The following is a 24,563-nucleotide window of genomic DNA, read 5'->3' as shown; positions in this document are numbered from 1 at the left end:
CTGTGGTTTGGGGTCTGAGCAACCGGGTCAGGGTGGTATGTTTCGTGACATGGGTGGGTTTGGGAGGAAAAACTGAGCTCTCTGTTGTAAAACTTCATGTTGAAGCACTAGTAGACATCCAAGTGGATTTCTAATCAAGTAAGCAGTGTATATGTGCCTCTGCAATTAATGGAGAGGCCAGGACTGGAGAGACTGATTTGGGTCTTTCAACCTGAGCCTGGATGCAGTGGGGTCACTGCAAACTGGGAAGAGAACAGGGCTGTTAGGAGAGGATATGGCAGAAAGACGGAGAAGGTGCAGCCAGTGAGATGTGAAGAAAACCAGGCGAAGGCGGTTTCCTGGATGTGGAGGGAGGTAAGTGTTGAAGAGAAACGAGAGGAAAACATACAGAAAAGTAACAAAGGATCTGACAATTCTCCCCCACGTTTGGAAATGTGGACCTCATTGCGAGGAGAGTACAGCACGGTAGGATCTTGATGAAGAATGACCCCGTTGAGAGGGGACATTTGAAGATACAAGAGAGTGGACTTAGAGTAAGGAGAGAAGACTCCCAAGTGGAAACTGGTGTTTACAAGGAACAGGGCAGAGCAGCCTTCTCACGGGGAGGGGGCGGGCGGAAGTCCGAGTACGCATGTGCACAGGTGCATGGCTCTGGCGGCGGGGAGGTGAGCGGGTCCTCTGCTGTGATTTTCTCAGTGAAGTACGGAAGTCATCAGTTGACCATGAGGAGTGGGGTGGTGATGCTGGAGGTTTCGTGAGACAGGAAAATATGTGCAAGTACTTCTGGAAAGAAGGAGTCAAGTCAGGAAATACAGAAGGATGGCTGGTGATGCAGAGGGGCTGCTTGGGAGCTGCTGCCATACGTGTAGATCAGAACACCTGAGCGAGGGTAACCCTTCTTCACCCACAGTCAGCTGCTCAGACGCAGGTTGCAGCGGAGGGAAAGCTGGTTATACTTTCTGAGTTAGAAAAAAGAATAGGGTTCTTGCAGATAAGTGAGACGAGGGGGATAGAGGTAAATCCACTGAGGTTTTTGCAAAAATTTCTGAAAGCAGAACTCACCACCCCCCACCATGGAGAACAAGTTAGTAACGCCTTCATAGAAAAGAGAACACACATGAGAGTCATTGATGAATTACAAGAGACAAAAAATTATCTATAGGTTTATTCATTTTCTTGTATTGTTACCAAAAACATGAATTATATTTTTACACCAGATTTATCTTCTTTTATTCAATTAACACAGTTGTTTCTTTCACATCCTCTCCTTCATCAGCTTTATCCTTTTTTGCTTGTGTTTCTGGATGACATAAATCCTTTGAACCTGATGCTTTGGGCAACTTGGTCTTAGTTAAAGTGCCCTAGATAATTCCCAGGCTGTTCAGGAAGGCCGAGGGACTCTGGTTGGGTTCCCAACTGTGGCAGGTGTTAGTGTGATTTACATCAGTGAAAACACAGACCTTTCTGCAGGTCCATCCTTGCAGACTGCACTCCAGCACAGTCAGAGTCTCCCGGGTTTGCAGAGGAGCAAGTCCATGCACCTGCCTGCTGGCTAAGAAATCATTTCCTCACCTTGGTCTCCCTCTTCAAATCAAATCGCAGAAACGTACCTGCTGTCTCACTCTCAGTATCTGATGGGACCCCAGGTGCTCTCCCTTCTTAACGCCTCCCAGTCGGTGGTTCTCCCAAGCTTATAAATCTGTAAGCAGGATTGGGCTTTATTACCACCTCCAGAACTGCCATGTATAGTTCGGGAAACTTCCAGTTTACTAAGAAAAAGCCACTATTTAATACTCTCAGAAAACATGATTACGGATTTCTCACTGTCCTTTCCTATTTTCTAACTGAAAAATAACAATCGTTCTCTGGCTGACAGTTTATTTCATAGTGGCATCTGGCTCTGGCCATGTTATGAGATTTCTCAAGCAGCAACGGAGACCATTTACTGAGAATGACTTTCTTTGGTAGGAAAATTGTTAGAAGGGAACAATAAATGCCGTACACCAGCCAACCAGTGCCATGGGGAACCTTCTTATTTCTCAGAATGTACCTAATGGAATAAGTAAGGAAAATAACCCTGTTGACTATTTACAGTGAGCTAGGCATTTTCTGTTATTTCCCTAAATCCTTAGTTTTAAGGCCCTTATTTTATCCTGACTTTATAAGTGGAGAAGCTGACGCTATTAAGGTTAAGTAAATTGCCTGAAGTAAATGGAACTTGCAAGTGACAGAGTCAGAATTTAAACTTGGGGCTGACTCTATCGATTTTGTTTTCCATTTCACCACACTGCCTCACCAAAATCTCAGTAGAAATAAGTCCTTGAAACTTTACCCTCTTGTTGCATTTAACTATGTCTGTTAATGCAGAATGAGAAATATTGATCATTTTTTGTCTTTACAGGGAATAAATGGGAAAGATGGATTACCAGGTGCGCAGGTATGGAAAATACTGTTGAAAATAAATGTTCTAATGCAAAACTACATCCAGATTACCTGCCAGAGCTCCCGATCCAGCAGCTTGATGAGAAATCTTGGCACACAGTGATTTTTAGCGCTGACATTTGTTTTTCAGGGCATCATGGGTAAGCCTGGAGAGAGAGGCCCCAAAGGAGAACGGGTATGTACATTCCTACTGTGATTGTTATTTAAGTCTGTCTCCACAACTGCCCCCTCATTTGAGTTACACAGTTATGGTCGTAGACCCCCTCGAAATCTCCGCATATGAAAAGGCTGGGGTATTTGTGATCCAAGGTCTCTGCCAGGCATAAAATGGGACCATTCAGGGAAACAGGATCAGGGTGTATGGCAGATACCCCTACCTGGTTCGCCTTTATTCACAACTAAGTCTGGTTTGCTGTTCCAGTTTGGAAAGCTTCTATCAGCCTCCTGTCTCAGACACCTGTCCCTACGGTAACTATCACCCGTGTGTTCTTTACCTGAAGTAGGGTTTCTCCACCTCAGCACTGTTACTCTCTGGGGCAGATAATTCTTTGTCACAGGTGCCTGTCCTGTGCTTTGTAAGATGTTTAGCTGCATCCCTGGCCTCTACCCACTAGACACTGTACAACCAACCTCCCTCCAAAAATGTCTCCTTGCAACTCCAAATGCCTCCCTGGGAGCAGAGGAGTTGTCAAGACCCCCTGAGCTGGGGGAATAATACTAGGCTGAGTAAGGGGGGCTGGTGAGGGGCGAGAGAAAGACAAAGGGGAAATGAACATATAGAGCTACTAGTAATGCCAGTCACGGCGTACGCTTTTCTTTTCATTGTTTTGGTTGTTGATGTCATTGTTGCAGCTTCCCATTCTCTTCTCTAAGGAACCTTAGCATTTTCTGCTAGAAATGGATTCATTCCATGGCAACATGTTCCTTGAGCATTGTTATTCAGAGGGGTTCTAGCGAGGGCTTGCGTGTGTGTGTGTGCGCGCGCGTGCGCACGCACGTGCACACACGTTCTTGTGTACTGGTGTCTAGTTTACTTATTATTACCCAAATAATCCATGCTAACTGAAGGAAACACAAAAATAGAGATAATATAAAGAAAAAATAAAAAAGCCTACCTTATCCCACTACACAGAGATATTTTGGACATATTTCCATCTCACTGTTATACATCATATACACGTTTGCTCAATGCATCAGTACAAGTGAATATATACTTTTCAAAAAATTGGTTCATACTGTTTCGTAAGTGAATTCTTTCACCTAATATATGACGACCATCTTTCCATGTCAGTAAATCTAGATCCACGTGGACATTTTAGTGGCTATATGTTATTCCACTGTTTGGATATACCTTTTCCAAGGTATTTGGAAAATACCCTGCCCCCTTTTCCTGGGTATTTAGGTTCTTTCTAATTTTCATGATAAAAACCTTACTATAATGAACATCCGTGTGCCTAAAGTATAAATAATTTTAATCATGTTTATTTTGCGCATGCTCAAAGTGTGCTAGTGGTTCTTTTCTTTCTTTCTTTTTTAATCTTAGTCATCTCCAATATTTCTCCAGATGCAAGCTGGGTTGATATACTTGTATGAGACATATTTTTATAACCAAGACAGTAGAATTGAAATTAGGTCCAACTGTTTTTCTTCTTTCTACATGGCTTCTTTCTATATCTCTTCATTTATGACCAAATAGATCTTTGTAATTGTTCATTCATTTTTATTATTTTTTAAATCAGGAGAAATAGAGTTTGGACTTCTGCAGAATAGTCACAAATAAAAGAATCATACAGTGAAACACCGGGCAGGTCAATGCACCATTCTTTCACATTCAGTGTGATCATCACCTCCTGGAACTGTGGAACTGAATGTTTGAAATGTGGTACTGAGACACCTGCTCAGTCACACGCGTATTCTCTCATTCACATTCTCCCTCTCTCTCTCTCTCTCTCACCCCCTCCCTCTTTCATACTCTCATGCACAGACACATACAGTAGTAGACACCTTGCAGGATCAAAGTCTACATTAACGAAACTTCTTCTCAGATTCAGGCACATCTAATTTATTATGGCATCTTAATCAATGAATTCTCTTACAGTTTATTCACATTATTGAACGAATGACCTCAGTGATGACTCTCCACCCCAGTGACCTACTTTGAACCTTCCCAAAGGCTCCCTTTCTCACCTTCCTGACTCTTTAAGATACACTGCGCACGCACACACTCACACACACACAGACACGTGTGCATGTAAAACACGAGCACAGAAACCAACCCACAGAAACTATTAAAGGCCAAGCATATGGGAAAAAGCAGAAAAAAGAAAAAACACATGATTTAGGGGAGATTTTGAGTGTCCTGAAGCTTTTCCGAGTGAAAGCTTTCAGTGATGAAATCTTCTTAACCATCTTCCTTCCTTATTGAAAAGGAGACCCAAGCCTGAAGTGACAGCCGCTGTTGACTTTCAAAAGTGGCATCATTGTAGACTGGCACCCGGGTACAAGTAACATCGCCACTAACTTTGTACTGAGTGCTTTCCACGTGTCGGCTTGTTCTAGGCCCTTCACCTGAGTTAACTCACTTCTCAGCATCGCCTATTCAGTGGATACTCTTAATAACCCCACTTTAGGGAGAGGACGCAGGGTGGAGCGAGTTCGATTCACTTCACCCCAGGCCTCACAGCTAGTACGGGCCAGTATGAATCCAGAACCTCTGCTTTTAGCCACAGCTAACGTGCTTCTAGAAGAGCTCATTCTTATTCATGTTTCTCCTTAACAGGGTGATCAGGGGATTCCAGGAGACCGAGGCCCACAGGGTGAACGCGGAAAACCAGGCCTTCCAGGCATAAAGGGAGCTATAGGTCCTATGGGGCCCCCAGGAAATAAGGGCTCCCCAGGCTCCCCGGGGCACCAAGGCCTTCCAGGCCACCCAGGCCTCCCCGGCTCCCCGGTAAGTGGGCAAGGACCTCGTGGCTGGGACTGACCACGTGTCCCTTTTACAACAAGAGCAGTCATAAACCTTTCAAGATTAATATAATGAACCTAAGCTGGCTTCTACAAGGGTGGCAATAGCTGTCATTTATTTCAAGTTATGTGTGGACTCCCCCTCTTAGTACTCGCTAAACATCCCTCAATAGAGCCTCACAACTAACCTGGGAGGACAGGTGACCTGCCCATCCGCCTTGATGAATGCAGAAGCCGAGTGCCGACCTGTCCAACGTCACAGTTATCCAGTGGGTCAGACCCAGACCTGACCGACTCCAAGCCCACACTCTTCCATACTATCCACAATGTCCCCTTACACTACCCAGAAAGCACACGTCTGCTTCATGTTAACACTCCATTCTGTTGACAATCAGAACAACACATCTGCCCTGTATGGTGCTTTGAAGTGGAAACCTGTTAGGCCAAGAAAGAGTGTTTGGCTAAGGAAGCCCATGTCCTTATGAGCATCGTCAGGAGGCTGGTGGATGGCCATTCCACGGAGGACTGAATCTGAAAATATCCACGTCAGGAAGAAAGGGGAGTCCTCGCGTGAGGCCAGGGGGTTAAGGACATGCCGTCCTCAGATAGTCAGCCAATTCCAGAGATGGGGCCGAATTGGGCGTTCCCACCACGTGCTTTAGTTTACCCACTCTGCCTGCACTCTGCTTGAATAAAGCCCATACAGTGAACCCTCAGGGCTGTGTCAGCACGTGGTATTAGATGCATTCATTCAAGTTCATTTGCCCCATAAACAGTGAACGTAAAATATTGAAATTGGAACTGTTCTGTCCCACAGAAATCATCACTTTATGAGTAACAACATACTTTGAAACCCTAACCATCATGAAAAATAATAGCTCCCTTTTAAAAATGTCAAGGTATTATAGTAAAACGTTACTGTTACAAATGTGAGATACCATTTTAAATGTTAGGTTCTTTGTCAAATTCATGGAGATTTATTTGTCAAGGGGTTAAAAATTCAACTGGCGCCGTTTACCTCCTCCGCCTTACCAGATCCCACAGCATTTTCTATCAAGGAAAGGAAATTGCTTAATACAAGTGTGCTTACAATGTGCAGATTGCAAATAAACTTCACCATGAAATGAGTAAAACTTGGTAAGTTTTATCCCATGAACAAAACATGCTGAAGAATCATTCAGCGTACTTGGAGTTCTCTTCCTTTGAAGATACATAATAAAATCAGTTAGATATTGACTTTACCAGTGTCCAGGGATTAGTTACAGGTTAAGAATGTGCCTGGGGTGGTCCCGTCATAACACTGGTTCAAATTACTTCAGAAAATGAAGTAATAGGAAATGTCTTTCCTAATCGTGTGAAATCTAATAGGAAGTATGTTCGTATCGCTGGTTACGGTGCCGGCCCACAGCTTGTAAAGCACTGTAGTTATGCACTTCTTCCCAGCATTTCTGTTCTTTATTCACTTGTGCTAGGTTCTGCATTAACAGGCCTTTTTTCTCTCTTTAGGCTGATGTGGTTTCATTTGAAGAAATAAAGAAGTATATTAATCAAGAGGTTCTGAGGATTTTTGAAGGTGAGATTTGCTTAATACACATTTCGGAAGTTTCCCCCCCCTCCCCCCTCCCCTCAGCTGTAGGGGGTCCCTCTAGCAGCGTTCTCCAAAGATGGCAGGGCAGCTGCAGCAAGCAAAGAATCATTTTTCCTTTTGTGTGTGTGTGGGGGGCGGGGGGGGCAAGGTGAAGGGAGAGGATACATTTCTAAATGGTTTTTAAAAATCAAAATAATATTGCATGACATGTGAAACGATCAGAAATTCAAATCTGTGTCCACAAATAAAGTTTCGTTGGAGTGCAGTCCTACTCCTTCCTTTATGTATTTTCTCTGGTTGCTTTCATGCTGGACAGGAGGATTGAGCATGTGACAGGGACCGTATAGCCTGTAAATCCTTAAAGATGTACTATGCGACCCTTCGCGGAGAAAGTATTCTGACGCCTGATGTATATACTTTAATAATGCAGCCTAAGATAGCATTCCTTAAAAAAAAAGTCTCCATGTCACACTGTTGATTCATTTTGAGTTTTCAGTTAACTAACAACCCCCTATGTTCCTTATACGAACTTTTAAAAATCAGGGGTTTCTCATTACGCGCTGCGTTCATTTTTACAACGTTAAGTTTGTGGTTTTATGTTTCTTCTTATTCAGTTTCAAGTGATTGGTGTTCAAACATCATTCTCACCTGAAAATATCTTTTGGAATCTTGTCCCATAGGGCAGGCTGGCTGACCCGCATAACTTCGTGTCATCTCTCAATTTCCTAGGCATGTCATCATTCTAATTGTTGCTAGAAATGTTGACTAAGGAGGGTTAGGGCTAAATGCCATTGCGTTTGTCCTGCTCGTTCGTAAATCATCTATGAATCTATGGTATTAACGAGTTCTGAATCCATACAGCTGTCTTAAAATCCACTCTACATCTCTTTCTTTAGTCACAAGGATATTACATGATTTAATCAAATGATTTGCTAAACTCAAGACCGCGTCCCTCAACTGTGAGCTTATAAGGTGGGAATTATTTGTCTTGAGAAAATAAATCTACATTGGCTGGTGGTTCCCACTTCTTTTGCAAAGCATCCTTCCTTTGCTAAGCTAAAAATGCGTTATTGAATTTTGCAAGCAGTAGGATTACAAGATGCCCTGATTTCCTCTTAAATCTTTCACTGCCAACATGGAGTTAGCCTCTCTCCAGGAAGCCCTGAATATTTTAAGCAGTAGTTAGATTTAGAGACCAAAATCTCTCGGTGCTTGAGGGCACATTATCTTATTTCACCTGAGCACTTGAGAGAGAACAGATTAGCCCAGGGACTTTTGGTAGCTTCAGTGACAAAATAGAAGAAAAATGTTTTTTCAAAGGTCATGAATTCATGCTGTTGATTTCACTTCACATTGATCCCTGCGAAGTACCTTTAGCTTGCTCTGACATGACAGTTTATTAATACAATTGTCTGCTCTTTTTTTTTTCCTGAGCTACCAGTTTTCTCTTTGTAATTTTAATTTTGCCCTTACATTTTAGAATCTCCTTTTATCACGTCCGTGATCTCTTATCTCAGGCAGCTTTAACGTGGAGCTTCAATTTCTTAAAATACTTTACATAAAAACACAGAGTAAATAGTTCTGTAGTTAATTAGTCTAAGTTTTTAAAGGCTGGTTAAGGAGGTCAGAAAATATAGCCAGGCACTCTCAGAAAAACGTGACATGCGGAGATACAGGAGGTGTCCGTGTTGCAAGTCCTGGGGACACTGGATAAAGGCAGAGCCCTGGTGGCCTGCCCAGCAGGTGAGGCTCCACACGGCCCTCTCAGGCCACCGGGAGGGTCCTCCCAGGAAGGGCTGTCGGCCTCCTGAGGACGGAGGTCACGGAAGCTGGGCCACTCACGACCCATCTGTCCCACCCCCTCTCCCCCAGCCTAGTGAGGCCCAGTAGAGTGGTCAGTGCCCCCCGCAGAGGCCCCAGATGTCTTGGCGTCAAGACAATATTCTCAAGTGGCCCCAAAGCAAATTTTTTCCTGAGACTTCCAGACTCTGAGACTCCAAATGGGATCTCCCCTCTCTTTTTATCTCTGTTGGCCCCAGCCCTACAAAACCGTCTTCTCCCGAACAAAGTTGTACCTGGAACCCAGAATTTAGTTATTCGGCACTTTAGTTCATTTGTCCCAAGATTATTTCAGGTCAGTCCATGTCATCTTCCACTTCAAAGTCACCTTTTCCATTGCCTCTGAACACCATTTATAAAAGAGAAAAACAAAATCCTCCATTTTCACAAATCTTAGAGCTCCAGGGTCACAGTTCTCCTTTTCAGAAAGCTTTCTCCGTAAAAGCCAAGATGAATTCTCACGTGTTAAAACAGTTACGGGCTCCAGTGAAGCAGCCCCTGTCTGCCTCTCTCTGGCTGAACCACTTCACAGAGAGCTGTGTCCGTGGCAGCCGATCGCCTCTGCTCCACTCACCCCTGCAAGTCCTCAGCCTCGAGAGGGATCCTCTCTGCTCAGCAGCCGCGGGTCGTCTGCGGGGCTCAGGGGAGTCCTGCTGTCCCGGGTCATCGTCCAGACCATAGCAAGGCCCTAGACCAGGCCCCAAAACTCAGGCTCTGCTCATGGAGGTTTCCAACCCCTCTGGGGATTCGCAGGCGACCCCGCTGACACAGCACTCCCACAGATCTCACACTTGGGACTGTCACCCAGGCCACTGAGCCCTCTTTCAACTTCCTGATGCCCTGTCCCAGACCCAGCATGCTGGAAGAAAGATGGTTCTCCACCCATCCCAGGTCCGGGTTTCTGGCAGACACAATGCACAGACATACACCCCATCTAAAGTTGCGTTAGATTCTTGATTTGATTGGCCAAGAGCTCAAACCCTTGTGCGTGCAAGGTGGCCACACAGAAAGGGGACAGAAGCTGTGCGTCTCAGCTTAGCCCCTTTTTGTTTGATGAGGGCTCTGCAGCCAGATCTGAGAAGCTTCATTCTTGCTATGACACCCACCAGCCTATTATATTTGGGGATTTATATCACCCTGCAGGCAGGATTTACCAACCTGGGCAGGCAAGTGGACAAACGTCTGGCCCTCTGGGTTCTTTTTTTTTTTTTTTTCCCCTTCTGCGGTACGCGGGCCTCTCACTGCTGTGGCCTCTCCCGTTGCGGAGCACAGGCTCCGGACGCGCAGGCTCACAGGCCCAGCCGCTCCGCGGCACATGGGATCTTCCCAGACCAGGGCACGAACTCGTGTCCCCTGCATCGGCAGGCGGACTCTCAACCACTGCGCCACCAGGGAAGCCCCCCTCTGGGTTCTTGAGACAAACTTGGAAGCGACAAGGCCATACCGACGTCTGTGGGAGGACAGGAGGATTGGGGCTGTGTCCCTGAGCAATGCTTCTGCCTCTAGATTGCCAGGGCCAGGAAAGCCCCTCACCTATGTTTTCTCCATTTTCCATACATAGTTTCATCCACATGTGCGTGAACATGTATGAATATGGATTATCCTGTCCTCTTGTTTCCAGGCTGCAACATCTCTACGATGAAGATAGTAATTTATATATGTATTTGTATACACATATTTGTATATGTACAGTCTTCTCCTAGATACACATAATTGGAGACGTAGATAGTTTTTAAAAATAGTTTCCACATCGTAGTCTCTGTCTCTTCCAACCTGCATCTTTCTGTTTGTTTGGGTCTATCATTCAGCTTAGAGGGTTTCCTCAGTGCCAGCCATCCTTGGCCATGTGCTCATACAAGAGCATGGGTTCTAAACAACTGCTGGAAAGTTAGGAGTGAATGGTGGCCTTGCCAACAACGAGCTTTACCGTCGGGTAATCTGGATGGTTTTGGGGGGGTTTTGTTTGTTATTTTTTTAATTAAGGGACCCTCAACTTCACTGTCTTGAAGTCTTTCCTTGTATTCTGGTCAGATTCCCCAAAGGAAACACTTGCATCTCCTGCCGGGTTGCCAGCATTTGGGGAGCAAGGTAGGCGGATAGGGCAGTGGTGGCCTCAGCTCCAACAAGGCAATGCCCATTTCTTCTCCTTGTTTTCAGTAGGCAAGCCTGAGTCTCAACACAGTCTGGGGTCCCCAGTGCAGAGATGGTCTATTTACACGTTTCAGGTGATAAACCTGCCGCCTTTTGCTGGGATTAGGAAGGGGCAGCTAGGCAGCTGCACAGAGCAGAGAAAGGGATTTCTAAGATCATTTCTTAAACAGGCTTTCATCCAGTCCCCCTTATTTTAGTTCCCCTCCTTTAGCCCCACTTCCAGATGTAACTCCCGAACGTTTTAAGGATTTTGTGATTTAACACAGGCTGTTTCTCAGCTCCTGGTGTAAAGATTTGGTTTTCTTGAGTCTGCTAAGTCATCCACACTCTGCCATCTGGTTCTCAGCTTCCAAAGGTTAATGTCGTCTCCTTTCACATTCTCCCATTCTTGTGGTTTTATGCCTTTAAAGGTAACTTACCATTGTTCTGCAGTGATTCAAGAAAGAGTTACAGCAGATGCATGTGTTCAATCTACCATCTTTACTCATAATAACATTTCAAAGCAACAAAGGTGACAAAGAATCGAGCCAGAGTTAAATGTAGCAATAACAACCCTTGGACGGTAATGTGCCACGAAATGAATATGAAGCCACCAAAGATGCTGCTGAATTAACAGAATGAAACTAGAAAATCATTCTCAAGACATGAAAGGAAATTACTCTTCTGATATTTTTGCCCATTAAGAGATCTAATTTTTGCTTCCACATTTAAGAGATGTATGGAAAAAACCCAGAACATTGGAACCAAAAAGTGACTTACAGAACAGATTACCAAGCCTATGAGTAAAAGTTATTTAACCTGAAGGCTAAGAGGTAACAATATTATCAAGTAGATGACTGATTTCCCAAGGGAAATACTCATTAACTACTCTCTGTTTTCCATAAGGGGGTAACAAAAGGAAATAAGTTGACACTACACCAGGAAAATGGGCAATTAAACATTTGAATGGGCATTAGGAGAAAAAAGTGAATTTCTCTCTTTGAAAGTATTTACGAATTCTGTGAAATAGAAGGTAGATGTGGGCCAGATGACAAACTTCCTTCTCAGTAGAATGTACTTTATTATCACATCAATGTTAATGTCTGCATGATATTAACAAGCCCATTCTCCAGGGAAGGCCAGCCATTGGTGTCGTTTGTTAGAATGACTGCTGTGGGGTTGCCTCGGCAGATGGCCTGTGTGAGTCTGGTTTACACAAGCTCCTCTCCAAACTCTTCAATTTCCTGCCTCATTACAAAGCACAGCCAAAAACAGTTTAATTGACCAAAGATCCCTGAAAACAGAGGAAACGCAATTAAGAATACAAGTCTTTACAATTTATTTACCAGCTCAGAAACATATTATTTAAAATTATAGAGCATTGGAGTATGGTTCAGAGGAGGTAATTACCCTGTGCTAAATAACTGTTTTTGAGTGTATCTTAAAGCTAGATAATTTACAGCTAGAAGTAATTATTTAAAAGAACTCTCTGTTTTGCTAAAAATATTTAAAAGCACCCAAAGCAAGTTACTTACAAATTCAATTCCTACATTAAAGAGGAAAACTAGTGCTATGAATATTTGTGTTTAGATATTGAAGATATTCAAAGAGGTATGTTTCAAATTAAGAAAACTTGTACTGAAATATATATCTATCTTTTAAGTGCAAAACAACAAATAATATGCAAAGTTTCAAACTGTGATCACTGAATTTCATATTTTTTTATAAAACACGCAGTTTACGATGTAATATAAAGATATTCTATCTAGATTCAATGTGATGATTTGCAAAACTATATATATTAATTGCAAATTTGTTTTATCTGTTGTTACTGGAAACAAATGTATTAACAGCAACCAAACACGCCCCAGGTGGAAAGTCAGGTAATAAAAAGTTTTACTGGAAAGCCGGTGACTTAATGTCACTCTTACGGATGACTCATCAGACCCTCATTGGTTTTCATCATCATTGTCAATCAATCCACATCAGAGATTCTGGTCCTCTGGGTACTGGCATGTTTCCATTCAGTTTGCTTTGTGATTTCAGAATGTGAGTGTAGGGTGATTACTCTTTTGTTTATTATAGCTAATACTCCACATTTGTTGAGGCTTTTCCCTTAATGATTCTATTTGAAAAGAATTTTGGTTTTATCTCCTAAACAGTGTAGGGACCTACATGTTTTTAAACAAAATTTTTATTGAAAGTCCATTGAAAAATAGGTTTTACTCAGTAGTAATTTGCTCTTTATCAAAAATTTGTAAAACATACACATCCTGTTTAAGCGAAAAGTGTCTTTAAAGTTCAACTAAGTGAATTAAACTGAGCGAAGAGACTGGAGAAAATTGAGGTAATTCTTTACAAGGTCTATATGGTTTGGCCCTTGTTTTTTCTAACTGGCAGCTATAGATTCTAATATGTTACTGTCATTTGGTTCTTAGTTGCAGAATAAACACTAATTTAATCAGTAAAACATTTTTCTAGAAGATTGGTCTGCACCAAACCTATGCTGAATTTTTCACATGGAAGGGTCATTTCTTACTACTTACTAGCTATATCTTTGAAAAATTGTTAGTTTTACAAGTGAAATCATTTGAATTTGCTTTTTAAAGAAAATAGGTGAAAAAAAAATGTGGTTACTTTTTTTTTGTCATGGCAAGGATATGCCTTCCTCCAGTTTTCTATTTTAAATCTAGTTACATATATATTAGATTTCTTAAATATGAGCTATATAAAATATAAACAAAACAAGCAAGTTTAAATACAGAATCCAGTGATACATTGTATTTATCATGGACTTTGGGTGAATTTGCATTAATGACTACCAAAATTATCCATACAGTGGCAAAATATTGAAAAGGCTTTTGAGATGAAATTTAACTGAACAATAGTCTATGTGGGGTTAATAACCAAGAATTCTACAATAATAAGTGTAACCGTGGATTTGCTTATTCAAAAAAGTAATTCTGAGAATAATTATATAACAGATTTCTAGTCATAAAATAAAGCTTATTGGTAGTTAATCTTTATAGTGCACGGAGCTTATAAAAACATGGATAATAATTCTTATTGAATATTGAAATGATAATCTCTCTCTGCTCTCTCCATGATTTCTTTTTTTTTTTAACATCTTTATTGGAATATAATTGCTCTACAATGGTGTGTTAGTTTCTGCTTTATAACGAAGTGAATCAGCTATATGTATACATATATCCCCATATCCCCTCCCTCTTGCGTCTCCCTCCTACCCTCCCTATCCCACCCCTCTAGGTGGTCACAAAGCACCGAGCTGATCTCCCTGTGCTATGCGGCTGCTTCCCACTAGCTATCTATTCTACATTTGGTAGTATATATATGTCCATGTCACTCTCTCACTTTGTCTCAGCTTACCCTTCCCCTTCCCCCTGTCCTCAAGTCCATTCTCTACATCTGCCTCTTTATTCCTGTCCTGCCCCTAGGTTCTCCAGAACCATTTTTTTTTTCTAGATTCCATATATATGTGTTAGCATACAGTATTTGTTTTTCTCTTTCTGACTTACTTCACTCTGTATGACAGACTCTAGGTCCATCCACCTCACTACAAATAACTCAATTTTGTTTCTTTTTTGGCTGAGAAATTCTCCATGATTTCTGAACAAGAGCACCTAATGCAGAAAATGTTAAAGGCCCAATGCAAAGCCCTGCTTATAGAGAATGTTTAATTTAGTTAATAATTTGACTTGTTTAGGAATTTTAGGGTGAAAATTTTTATTTATATTTTCATATTTCCATTTTTGGTGTTCATTTTCCAGACCCTTTAAATGTTATGAGTTATTAATGCACCAACGTCCTATGATGCAGAGTCACTTTTTTGTGGACCCTAAGCACTGACATTCGATGTACCCTGTAGGACACACTCACGGTCAGACAGCCGAGCTCACCCGAGGTAGCACTCTTACCCAGTCCTGCCTCCCCTCCCTGGACTTTCTCTTTAGGACCCAGAGGAACAGGGTTGGGCTCCAGGCAGCCTGGTGGATGAACAAAGGGCAGATGACAGTGATGTGTCCTTGAGAAGATTTAGGACGTATTCAGGTCATAAAGGTCACATCACTCCACACTGACAAAAGATTTTTAAATGTTCTGGATAGCTTGTCAACTTCCTGTAACGTGTGTTCTTAGTTTCAGCGTTTTCTTGAGGTTCACAGAAATGCACAGAGACTTTGCTGGTTTCGCTCGGTCTGCAGTTGGCATTCCCTGGGCGCATACTCCTCGACAGCGATGCTGCGTTTGTCCCTTGGGCCAAATGAGACATCCTTCCTACTAAAACCTTGGCTGACTGATGGAACTAACTGGAAATCAAACCAAAAACAAAAAGAAAAAAAGAATAATATTGAGGGTGTATAACAGAACATTTTCTCTAAAAAGCATAAATTGTTGACAAAGTAAAGGATTAGCCCAGTATAGAAATTAAACAGTGCCATGAAACCATAATGAATAGGAAGCCAGTGACCCATCTTTTCAATAAATAAACTTCTCAATAATGCAGTTTTGTTCAAGGATATAAAGTGTCACATACCATATGAGTTATCTATTGCTGCATAAGAAAATATCTCAAAACTTTAGCGGCTTAAAACAACAGTGTTTATTATCATGCGTTTTCTGTGGATCAGGGACTTAAAGGGTCACTTACTTGTGTGGCTCTGTCTCGGCGTCTGTCATGAAGTTGCTTTCAGGGTGTCAGCCAGAGCTGACGTCCTCTGAAGGCTCAGCTGGGGCGGGAAGATCCACCTCCGGGCTCGCTCACGTGGCTGTTGGCAGGTGGCTTCAGCTCACCCCAATGTGGGTCTTTTCATGCCCTCACGACGCGGCAGCTGGCTTCCCCCAGAATGAGAATCTAAGAGAGAAAGCAGCCAGGAAGCCACGAGGCTTTATGACTTAGTGTCCCCACTTGCCTTTCTTCTATTCATTAGAAGTGAAAGGAAGTTCAGCCCACACTCCAGAATAGGGGGATTAGGCTCCACCTAATTCCATTTGGAAGGGAGTGTCAAAGACCTTGTCCACATATTTTAAACCACCACACCGCACATTCACAGCACTGCTGGAAAGTGGCTTAAATGTATTATAACAACCAGTTTTTAATATGAACCTGAATTCTCTCCTCAAGTCATTACCAGAGGTTAATTAGGCTCTAGGACAGCGGTCCCCAACCTTTTTGGCACCAGGGACTGGTTTCGTGGAAGACAGTTTTTCCACAGACCGGGGACGGGAGTGGTTTGGGGATGATTCAAGCGCATTACATCTATTGTGTACTTTATTTCTATTAGTATTACACTGTAATATATAATGAACTAATTATACAGCTCACCATAATGCAGAATCAGTGGGAGCCCTGAGCTTGTTGTTTTCCTGCAACTCTATGGTCCCATCCGGGGGTGATGGAAGACAGTGACACCCGATGTGCGTTGCTTATGTCCAGTCTACTCCATAAGGTGCAGCTTAATTGTCACTTGCCACTCACTGGTAAGGTTTTGATATGAGTCTGTAAGCAGTTGATTTATTATGGTCTCTGTGCAGTCAAACCTCTCTGCTCATGATGATCTGTATTTGCAGCCGCTCCCCAGTGCTAGCATCACCGCCTCAGCTCCACCTCAGGTCATCAGGCATTAGATTCTCATAAGGACCATGCAACCTAGATCCCTCGCATGTGCAGTTCACAGTAGGGTTTGTGCTCCTATGAGAATCTAATGCTGCAGCTGATCTGACAGGAGACGGAGCTCAGGAGGTAATGCGAGCCCTGGGGAGCAGCTGCAAATACAGACGAAGCTTCGCCCCGCTTGCCTGCCGCTCACCTCCTGCTGTGTGCCCGGTTCCTAATGGGCCATGGACCCCTGCTCTAGGGTATTGTCTTCTAGATGGGCAACATCTCTGAAGCACTGAAGGTTCTCAGTCCTCTGATCAACACAACTCATCTGCATCCGTATTCAAACAACTTTGTACAATCTGTTCTACTTGAACAATCAAAAAAATCTCTCCACGCTCAGACCACTTGGTAAATTAGATGTGCTTAAATTGAAAACCAAGTAATTTTTTGTTGAATTTTATGTAAAAATATTTGAAAACTTTTGACATAAAAAGTATTTCCATAACATGCATATTATTTTCCCTTTCATCAATGAAGAGAGGATGGCTGTGTTCCTGTCTCAGCTCAAGCTGCCAGCAGCAATGCTGGCTGCCCAAGCTCATGGGAGGCCTGGTCCACCAGGAAAGGATGGGTTGCCTGGGCCACCAGGAGACCCTGGGCCCCAAGGTACGTCTTTGAGGACAATATTTGTTTACCAACTCTTTAACTCTCAGTATTTATAACATGCTAATCACAGTTAAGGCAAAAATTATATCTATCTATATACATTACAAATATATATTAATATACATTAAAAGTATGTATATTAGATTATATATAATATATATACTTGGTATGTGTTTTATAAATTTATATAAAAATATGTATATATAATGATTTAATATAGGATATCTTGTTAATATTTGATATTCTAGAAATAAATTTTTAATTCATTCCAGTTTAAACCTGACTGATAATTATCTGCTAATCTAAATGTATTTAATAACAATACTTATTATGATAATAACAGCAATAATGTGCTTATTTATCATTATTATCTGCAAATTTCTAGTCATTTATGCGTCGCAGTTAATGTAAGTAGACAACAAGAATCTTAGTATCTTAGTATCTTAAAGAAACTGAGGAAAAAGTCTTAAGACCTGCTACTATGACTAGTGATTTGGGTCCGAAATATATTTTTGAGAAATTTTAGAATCCTTTTTCTTCTGCTAAAAGTTGTGGATGGTAACTTCTGAACTAAAAAAAAAAAAAATTCTCATGTTGTTTTTAAATTTTTCAAAGCAAGACTTAAATCGGCAAAAACAAAATTTGCTCCACTGATGATAACTTGATAAGAGACATGATCTTAAATGTAGCTTGGCTAAATTTAGCTGGCAAGAGCATTTCTAGAAGTGTGATTGGCAATCAGCAGAGGGGCCAAGGGGACCCTGGTTTAGAAGATTCACAGCTCTGACAAGGAAGCATTAGATCCAATGAGTACGTACTGTGAGAGGAAAGACCAGAGACACTGCTTTTCATGTGTTATTATAGAGGAACTCAAGGGCTCTCCTTGGAATAATCAAAAGCTTGTGTAAAGGAGAAAGACAAAGATGCTAATCTGGAAAGATGCATGCACCCCAGTGTTCATAGCAGCACTATTTACAGTAGCCAAGACAGGGAAGCAACCTAAGTGTCCATCAACAGATGAATGGATCAAGGAGAAAAGAGAAAGTTAACACCAATATCACATAGGAATACAGTTCAAAATACTATATATGCGGAGAGTTATTTCCCTTTCACTAGTTCACTTTCCTTCCTACGGCTTCTCTATTTTCTGTAGGAAGAGCCCAGAGGTGATTGCTGTGTCCTCCCTCCCCTGAAAGGGGCACAGCTTTCCCCGGTCATGGGGTTTGTGAGGGTCCTAACTTCCCACTGAGACTGACAAGCCTTCTGGTTTAGCTAGCACAGTGTAAAACAATGGCAGTGAATCACTCTAGTTTACCTGAACTGTCTTTTCTACCTAGTTTCTCTTAGGTCACAGAGAGTTTTGGCAGGGAATTGGAAGCAAGTGTAGAAGCAGGTGTAGCCTTGTGTGTGTACCATTGTGTAAAGGGTGGTTAATTACCATCTTCTGCTAGTTGGGTCTGTTGTGAATTCAGAGTGTAGGAGACGGGAAGGAAGACCTTGATAGCCCATCTGAAGATGTTTGATGCCTCAAACCATGTGAAGAACCAGGACTGTTAACACCAATAGGAGAAAGATCTTGGACAGATGCTTCACACAGTGGCCATCTAAGGGGACAAGAGCAATGCATGGTCAGGATAGCAAGGAAAACCTTTCTGGAACTAGAGTCACCTGTCCACACAAACCCCTGTCTCGGGCTCCCTCCCATGCAGGGAAGGCCCACCTGGAAGGCCCATCTGGAAGGCTCTCGGGCAGAGGCCGTGCCAGGTCAGCAGTGTTCGTGCAGCTTTTGGAAACAAGACCTCTGTTCACCACTCATTGGCCTTCACTTCCGCTAAAGATTTCTATGGGTTTTATCTGCTGTGCTGCTGAGGAGACCTCATCTACTGTTTCCACTCCTGATGGGGCTTCGGATCCAGTTCTTTTTTTTTTGTTTTGCGATACGCGGGCCTCTCACTGTTGTGGCCTCTCCCGTTGCAGAGCACAGGCTCCAGACACGCAGGCCCAGCGGCCATGGCTCACGGACCCTGCCACTCCGCAGCATGTGGGATCTTCCCAGACTGGGGCACGAACCCGTGTCCCCTGCATCGGCAGGCGGACTCTCAACCACTGCGCCACCAGGGAAGCCCTCCAACATTTTTAAAAAGAATGTTTAGTAAAATTAACAAAACTCTTGTCCCACCAGAGGGTTCTGACCACAGACATATCTTGATTATAACTCAGGTGTCTCCTCAACGTTTGCATATCTCCTTTTCAGGATTTGTTACATGCCAGAAATGCAGCCAAAAAATAAAACTCGTGAAATGTGGGAGTTTATAATAAGACCTGAAAGTCAAAATGACTCCTTGATCCATGGGCTGCAGAATGGATGTAGTGTTAGCAGGCGTGAAAACAACATGAATCTTGTTGAACATCCTTTCAGCACCTGCTCTTCTTGCAGTGAGAGTAGATGCCAATATGATTCTGAGTTGGGTCACCTTGTTTGCACTTTTCCTAAATTCCCCAAAGGGCAATTGTTGATGCCTTTTTTTTAGTTCAAAAGCATTTCCAGACAGTTTTCGATTTTAACCATCCTTTGGGTTTCGGATTATTGCCTTCCCACTGTGCTGTGGGAGGAGTGCTTTCCTTGGTGTCCTTTATTCCCAGCCCCCAAAAGTGGGAGTTGCTTTGGGGGGGTTACTAGGAGAAAACGGATCCAGCCATTCTATCCCACATCAATTTTGGAGGGGTGGTATTGGGAATGATGGTTCTTACTTTTGAACTTCTAAAGTTCAGCTGTTATTGGTTTGTAATGAAAGAAACCACCTGTTATGTATAAGCCAGTGGCCCATAGAGTAGTTGACGTGACTGAGATAGATTTGACCCTTCAGATCTGTTAGCAGTAGGGGCCTTAGGAAATGGGAGGCATATGTGTGTCAGTATGGTGACGGGTTCAGTGGCCAATTAGTGGGCCAGAACAAGCAGGCCAGACAATGTGGAAGGCTTGCAGACAGCTTGTAAGGTCCCACATGAAGAGTCATTCCCAAATGCCAGTAACACTCTTTTTCTGACCTCATTTTCCCAGCGTGCATGTAAATGCACTGATTTACAGCTTTAGAAGTAAATCCCTTGTGTTGAAAGGGAAATAAAGTCTAACACCTTAAAAACTCCAGCAAGCACAGTTCTTCAATGATGAGAAGCTCTAGATGTTTTGGATTAGGGCACTGCTGTTGTTTTATATTTTTTCCTACGTAAGCTACACTGATATCAAACTCTCATCCTGTACCTAGGGGCCAAGAAAACACATGTCTGTTTGCAGATAGACCAGCCTTTCAGTCTTTTCCAAATTTCGAGAGAGGCCTACCCCAAAGGGTGAAAAGCTTAATTCTAGAGAATGGGGACGTTGTTTTTGACCTTATTAGCGTTCCTATCTGAAGTGTTGTTGTGGAAAAAATATGTATAGCTGATTCACTTTGTTATAAAGCAGAAACTAACACACCATTGTAAAGCAATTATACTCCAATGAAGATGTTAAATAATAATAATAAGACCCTGGACTTCCCCTGTGGCGCAGTGGTAAAGAATCCACCTGCCAGTGCAGGGGACACGGATTTGATCCCTGGTGCAGGAAGATCCCACATGCCGCGGAGCAGCTAAGCCCGTGCACCACAACTACTGAAGCCCGCGCGCCTAAAGCCCGTGCTCCGCAAGAAGAGAAGCCACCACAGTGAGAAACCCGCGCACCACAACGAAGGGTAGCCCCTGCTCGCCGCAACTAGAGAAAGCAACATTTTCCACATTTCCTGCGCGCAGCAACGAAGACCCAACACAGCCAAAAATAAATAAATAAGAAATAAATAAGACCCTAAGGCTTCTGGGGAGACTTCATAAGGAATGAGCTTGGGACCTTTTTAGGAAAGTTAAGAGTAGAAAGTTCTCATGTGCTTTGTCCACTTCAACATCTTTATCTGTTAATAGTCGGTCTGTATTTACCTAATGATGTGAGAGATCTGTACAAACAAGTTGTTACATTTGACAGGACACGTGTCAATGTTACCTTATTATACAAATACACGAATTATTGTTTCTTGTTTTGTGATGCCATAGGCACTGAAATCCATATGGAATGATATATTTTGCATTATATTGAAATCTGAGAACTGAGTTTAAATATGTAGCTCTAGCACCTACGTTGTTCGTTTGGAATTGCGTTCGGTGTCGTTAACCCTCTTGTTAATCGGAAGTTCATGTATCTTCACTTATGTTTCTTTCCTCCTCATGTTTTTAGCCTATGATCTTAAGCCCTCACTGAGATGACTTGAGAGCCACCTTAACGAGGTGTCTGTAATAGCAGGAGCTGGGTTGAACTATTAAATATACCTCAGGTGGTAAATGTCATTTTCCTGCAGAAATGTTTAGATATAGATTTGGAAGGGTGCTTTCAAATGACCCTAAGTCCAAACATTTCTCCTTACTGCTCACGTTTGTTAAATGAAGGTCACTCACATAAAAGAAATCCTGGTGATATTTTAAACGTGAATATGTATCTATTTAGTGTTCACTCCACTGTTCTCTCTAGGATCTAGGATTGTATTGAATCTCTGTAACATAGTTTTCAGATATAAATGTGTGAAGATAGTCCACTGGGTGGATTTTCAATATACACCTCAAAATATTTCCTGAACGTATATCAGTCTGTTGCCAGAGAACACGCTTACTTTTTTGTCTCTCTTTTTGTATATCTCCCATTTAGGCTACCGAGGACAGAAGGGAGAAAGAGGGGAACCGGGAATGGGGCTTCCAGGGAGCCCAGGACTTCCTGGGACCTCAGGTAATAGTGATATTATCTTCTTCACAACATGAGCAGACCTCCCAAAATAGAAGCCATGCCTGCTCCCCGATGGCCCTTAGGTATCGCTGCAGGTGACACTGAATGACCCACGTTGGTTGGAGGGAGGGAGCAAATGCCATATGTTGACCTGTGTTCTGATGGGGTCTTTTATTTCATTAGCTCCGGGCCTGCCAGGCTCACCAGGTGCCCCAGGGCCCCAGGGCCCCCCAGGACCCAGTGGAAGGTGTAACCCAGGAGACTGCCTGTATCCCGTCTCTCACGCCCGTCAGCAGACAGGTGGGAAATAACCGTACCTGAGGACGACTCGATTCCCAGCCATCCCTCCTGCTGTTGGAGCTTTCTTAGTACTGTCAGACCCTCATGATTCATGGGTGACTTTTTTTTTGATGTAGGCCAGACATTAAGAGCAAAAATTGGAATTCTATTCCTATAGTAATGGTGAGATCAGTCTCTTTAGAATTTTTCCAAATTCATTCCATGTGTCTTGTTTCACCATTATTATGATTTTTATTCAGAGTTTTCTATGAAATATGCAAGCAAATCATATCATTGGTTCTTCTTCAAGAGGAAATGACATCTTATGATTTAGCAGACTGACGGCGATGTGCGTCTTATAATCTCATCAACTTGTATCTGGCCTTTGGTTTCTGAATTTTACAGTTTCAGACTTACCTGAAAGTTTTCTTGGTGTTTAAATTTACTAGCATTGCTAAAAATCTCATCACCTTTTTTGATATAGTGCATTGTTCCTGCTGAATGTTTTTTGACTACTTTTTATAGCTTAAGAATTCTTACACCGTCCTGTATCCATTCTACTTATGCAGAGAAATAGATAGGCAATAAGACCTTCACTTCATAACTTATATTTTGGAAGAAAACCCAGGCGGCCGTTTTATCAGGGAGCCCAAAATCCTACCATAGCCAACTGCTGAAATGATTTTGTGGATTCTGTGTAATGAGCTCCATTCAAAGCAATTCCACCGGCATGAGTATGTCCTGCATAAGAAGGGAGGCAAGAAGTCAAAGCCCAGCACTGTGGCCCCTGCACTGAGCTTCTCATTTGGGAAACAGAAAGCTGTTTTCCCTAGAAGGTATCTGGTACTGAAGGCACCAAGCTGTCTTTGGTAGTCTCGAAGCTTAAAGGGCCTCGCAAGGTCTTTGGGCCCCTGTATCCATTATCCTTCTGACCTCATCACTCTCAGAGTTTAAGAACCAGCCATCAGAACAAAGGATGGGACTTGTAGCAACTGGAAAAGAAACCCCCTTGACCTAGAAGATGAATGTGTGGTGTCAGCAGACGCATACTGCCAAGCCCAGAAGCTCTGGTGGAGAAGGATGTTTCTCAGAAGCTGCAGCAAGAGGTGCGGGGCAGAGAAGGAAAGCCACGAGACCCAACATGCAGCCGGCGCCGAGACCAGAGAGTCCACGCACTGCGGGGAAACAGGCACTGCCCGGACCACGTCCTCTGGCCAGGAGCGAGAATGTGCGATTGCCAACCACAGGGCAAAACGGTTCTTCTGTTGCCTGGCTCTACATTATTTTGAGAAACTGTTGGTTGAAAACAATGGATTTCCTAGGGCACCGAGCATGAGGATATTGCTGACGTCTACGTGGTGGGTCCCAGGGATGCTGAGAGTGCCCAGAGCCCTCCCGCTGCAGACATCCCATCCCGAGGCCGTCGGGGCAAGCTGGGGAAAGCTGTGAGCAGGGTCTCGTGGGGAGCGTTGCTACATGAAGGCGGCTTCGTTCAAACGCACCCAGGGTTTGAACTGGGTCTCACTGTAGACGGATGAACTGCTGGTCAGGTACTGTCTACGTGGCTGTGCGTACATGCAACCTTTTCATTATTTCATGTTGAATGATGCTGTATATTTCACTTCCAAGTTTATTTATTTTCTTTTCCAAGGTCATTTTATTTATTTCAAGTGTTGTTAACTTTAAATTGATTTTCTTCTTCATTTTCTTTCCTGTGCAATACCTACAATGGTGCTGTGTTTTAGACTTGACACAATCAGAATATACATACACATTTTCTTAGGAAAATGATCATTTATCACTCCCCCCCAAAAAAATGTACAGAGATCTAAAATCTGGTGCTATGTGTATATCTTGAGCTTTTAATTTGTGGGACTTTAATTTGTTGAATTTTCTGAAAGCTTTACAACTCCTCTGCCACTCATAAATTTACTTGAACTTGTCATAAAGCTCAACATTTTATATGTTTTCAAAGATTATTTTTTCAAATTAGTTAATAGTTTGGTTCTCCTTTTGCCTCTTTGCTAATCTGGAAGTATTTATTTTAGCATTTTACTGTTTTCATGAACTTTTTTGCTATTGGTGATCGATGTATTTTTGTTTTCTTTGAGTCGATCCCTTCACAGACATCAGAAGACTCGCTTCACTTTCTTGTTTTATAAATTCTGCTTATTTTAATTCCAGAGAATATGTCATGTATCCTTTCCTACAAATGGTATATTTAGGAACTTTTC

The 24,563-nt window shown here is 42.6% G+C and overlaps 1 protein-coding gene across 1 annotated transcript in view; it reads left to right on the top strand.

Annotated features, from left to right (window-relative positions):
• Positions 1-23,867, top strand: part of COL19A1 (collagen type XIX alpha 1 chain) — a 352,057-nt gene extending 328,190 nt beyond the window's left edge. The window contains exons 45-52 of the mRNA XM_067702906.1: positions 2,402-2,437; positions 2,573-2,617; positions 5,222-5,392; positions 6,913-6,979; positions 17,118-17,269; positions 21,976-22,053; positions 22,234-22,350; positions 23,652-23,867. Of these exons, the coding sequence (XP_067559007.1) occupies positions 2,402-2,437; positions 2,573-2,617; positions 5,222-5,392; positions 6,913-6,979; positions 17,118-17,269; positions 21,976-22,053; positions 22,234-22,350; positions 23,652-23,867 (882 nt within the window). The remainder of the gene's footprint in view (positions 1-2,401; positions 2,438-2,572; positions 2,618-5,221; positions 5,393-6,912; positions 6,980-17,117; positions 17,270-21,975; positions 22,054-22,233; positions 22,351-23,651) is intronic.
• The last annotated feature ends 696 nt before the right edge of the window (positions 23,868-24,563 follow it).

This window comes from Pseudorca crassidens, chromosome 13 (genome assembly GCF_039906515.1).
Source record: "Pseudorca crassidens isolate mPseCra1 chromosome 13, mPseCra1.hap1, whole genome shotgun sequence".
In the NCBI taxonomy this organism is placed as follows: Eukaryota; Metazoa; Chordata; class Mammalia; order Artiodactyla; family Delphinidae; genus Pseudorca; species Pseudorca crassidens.
Note: the sequence above shows the minus strand (reverse complement) of the source record. Positions and strands in the feature narration are given on the sequence as shown.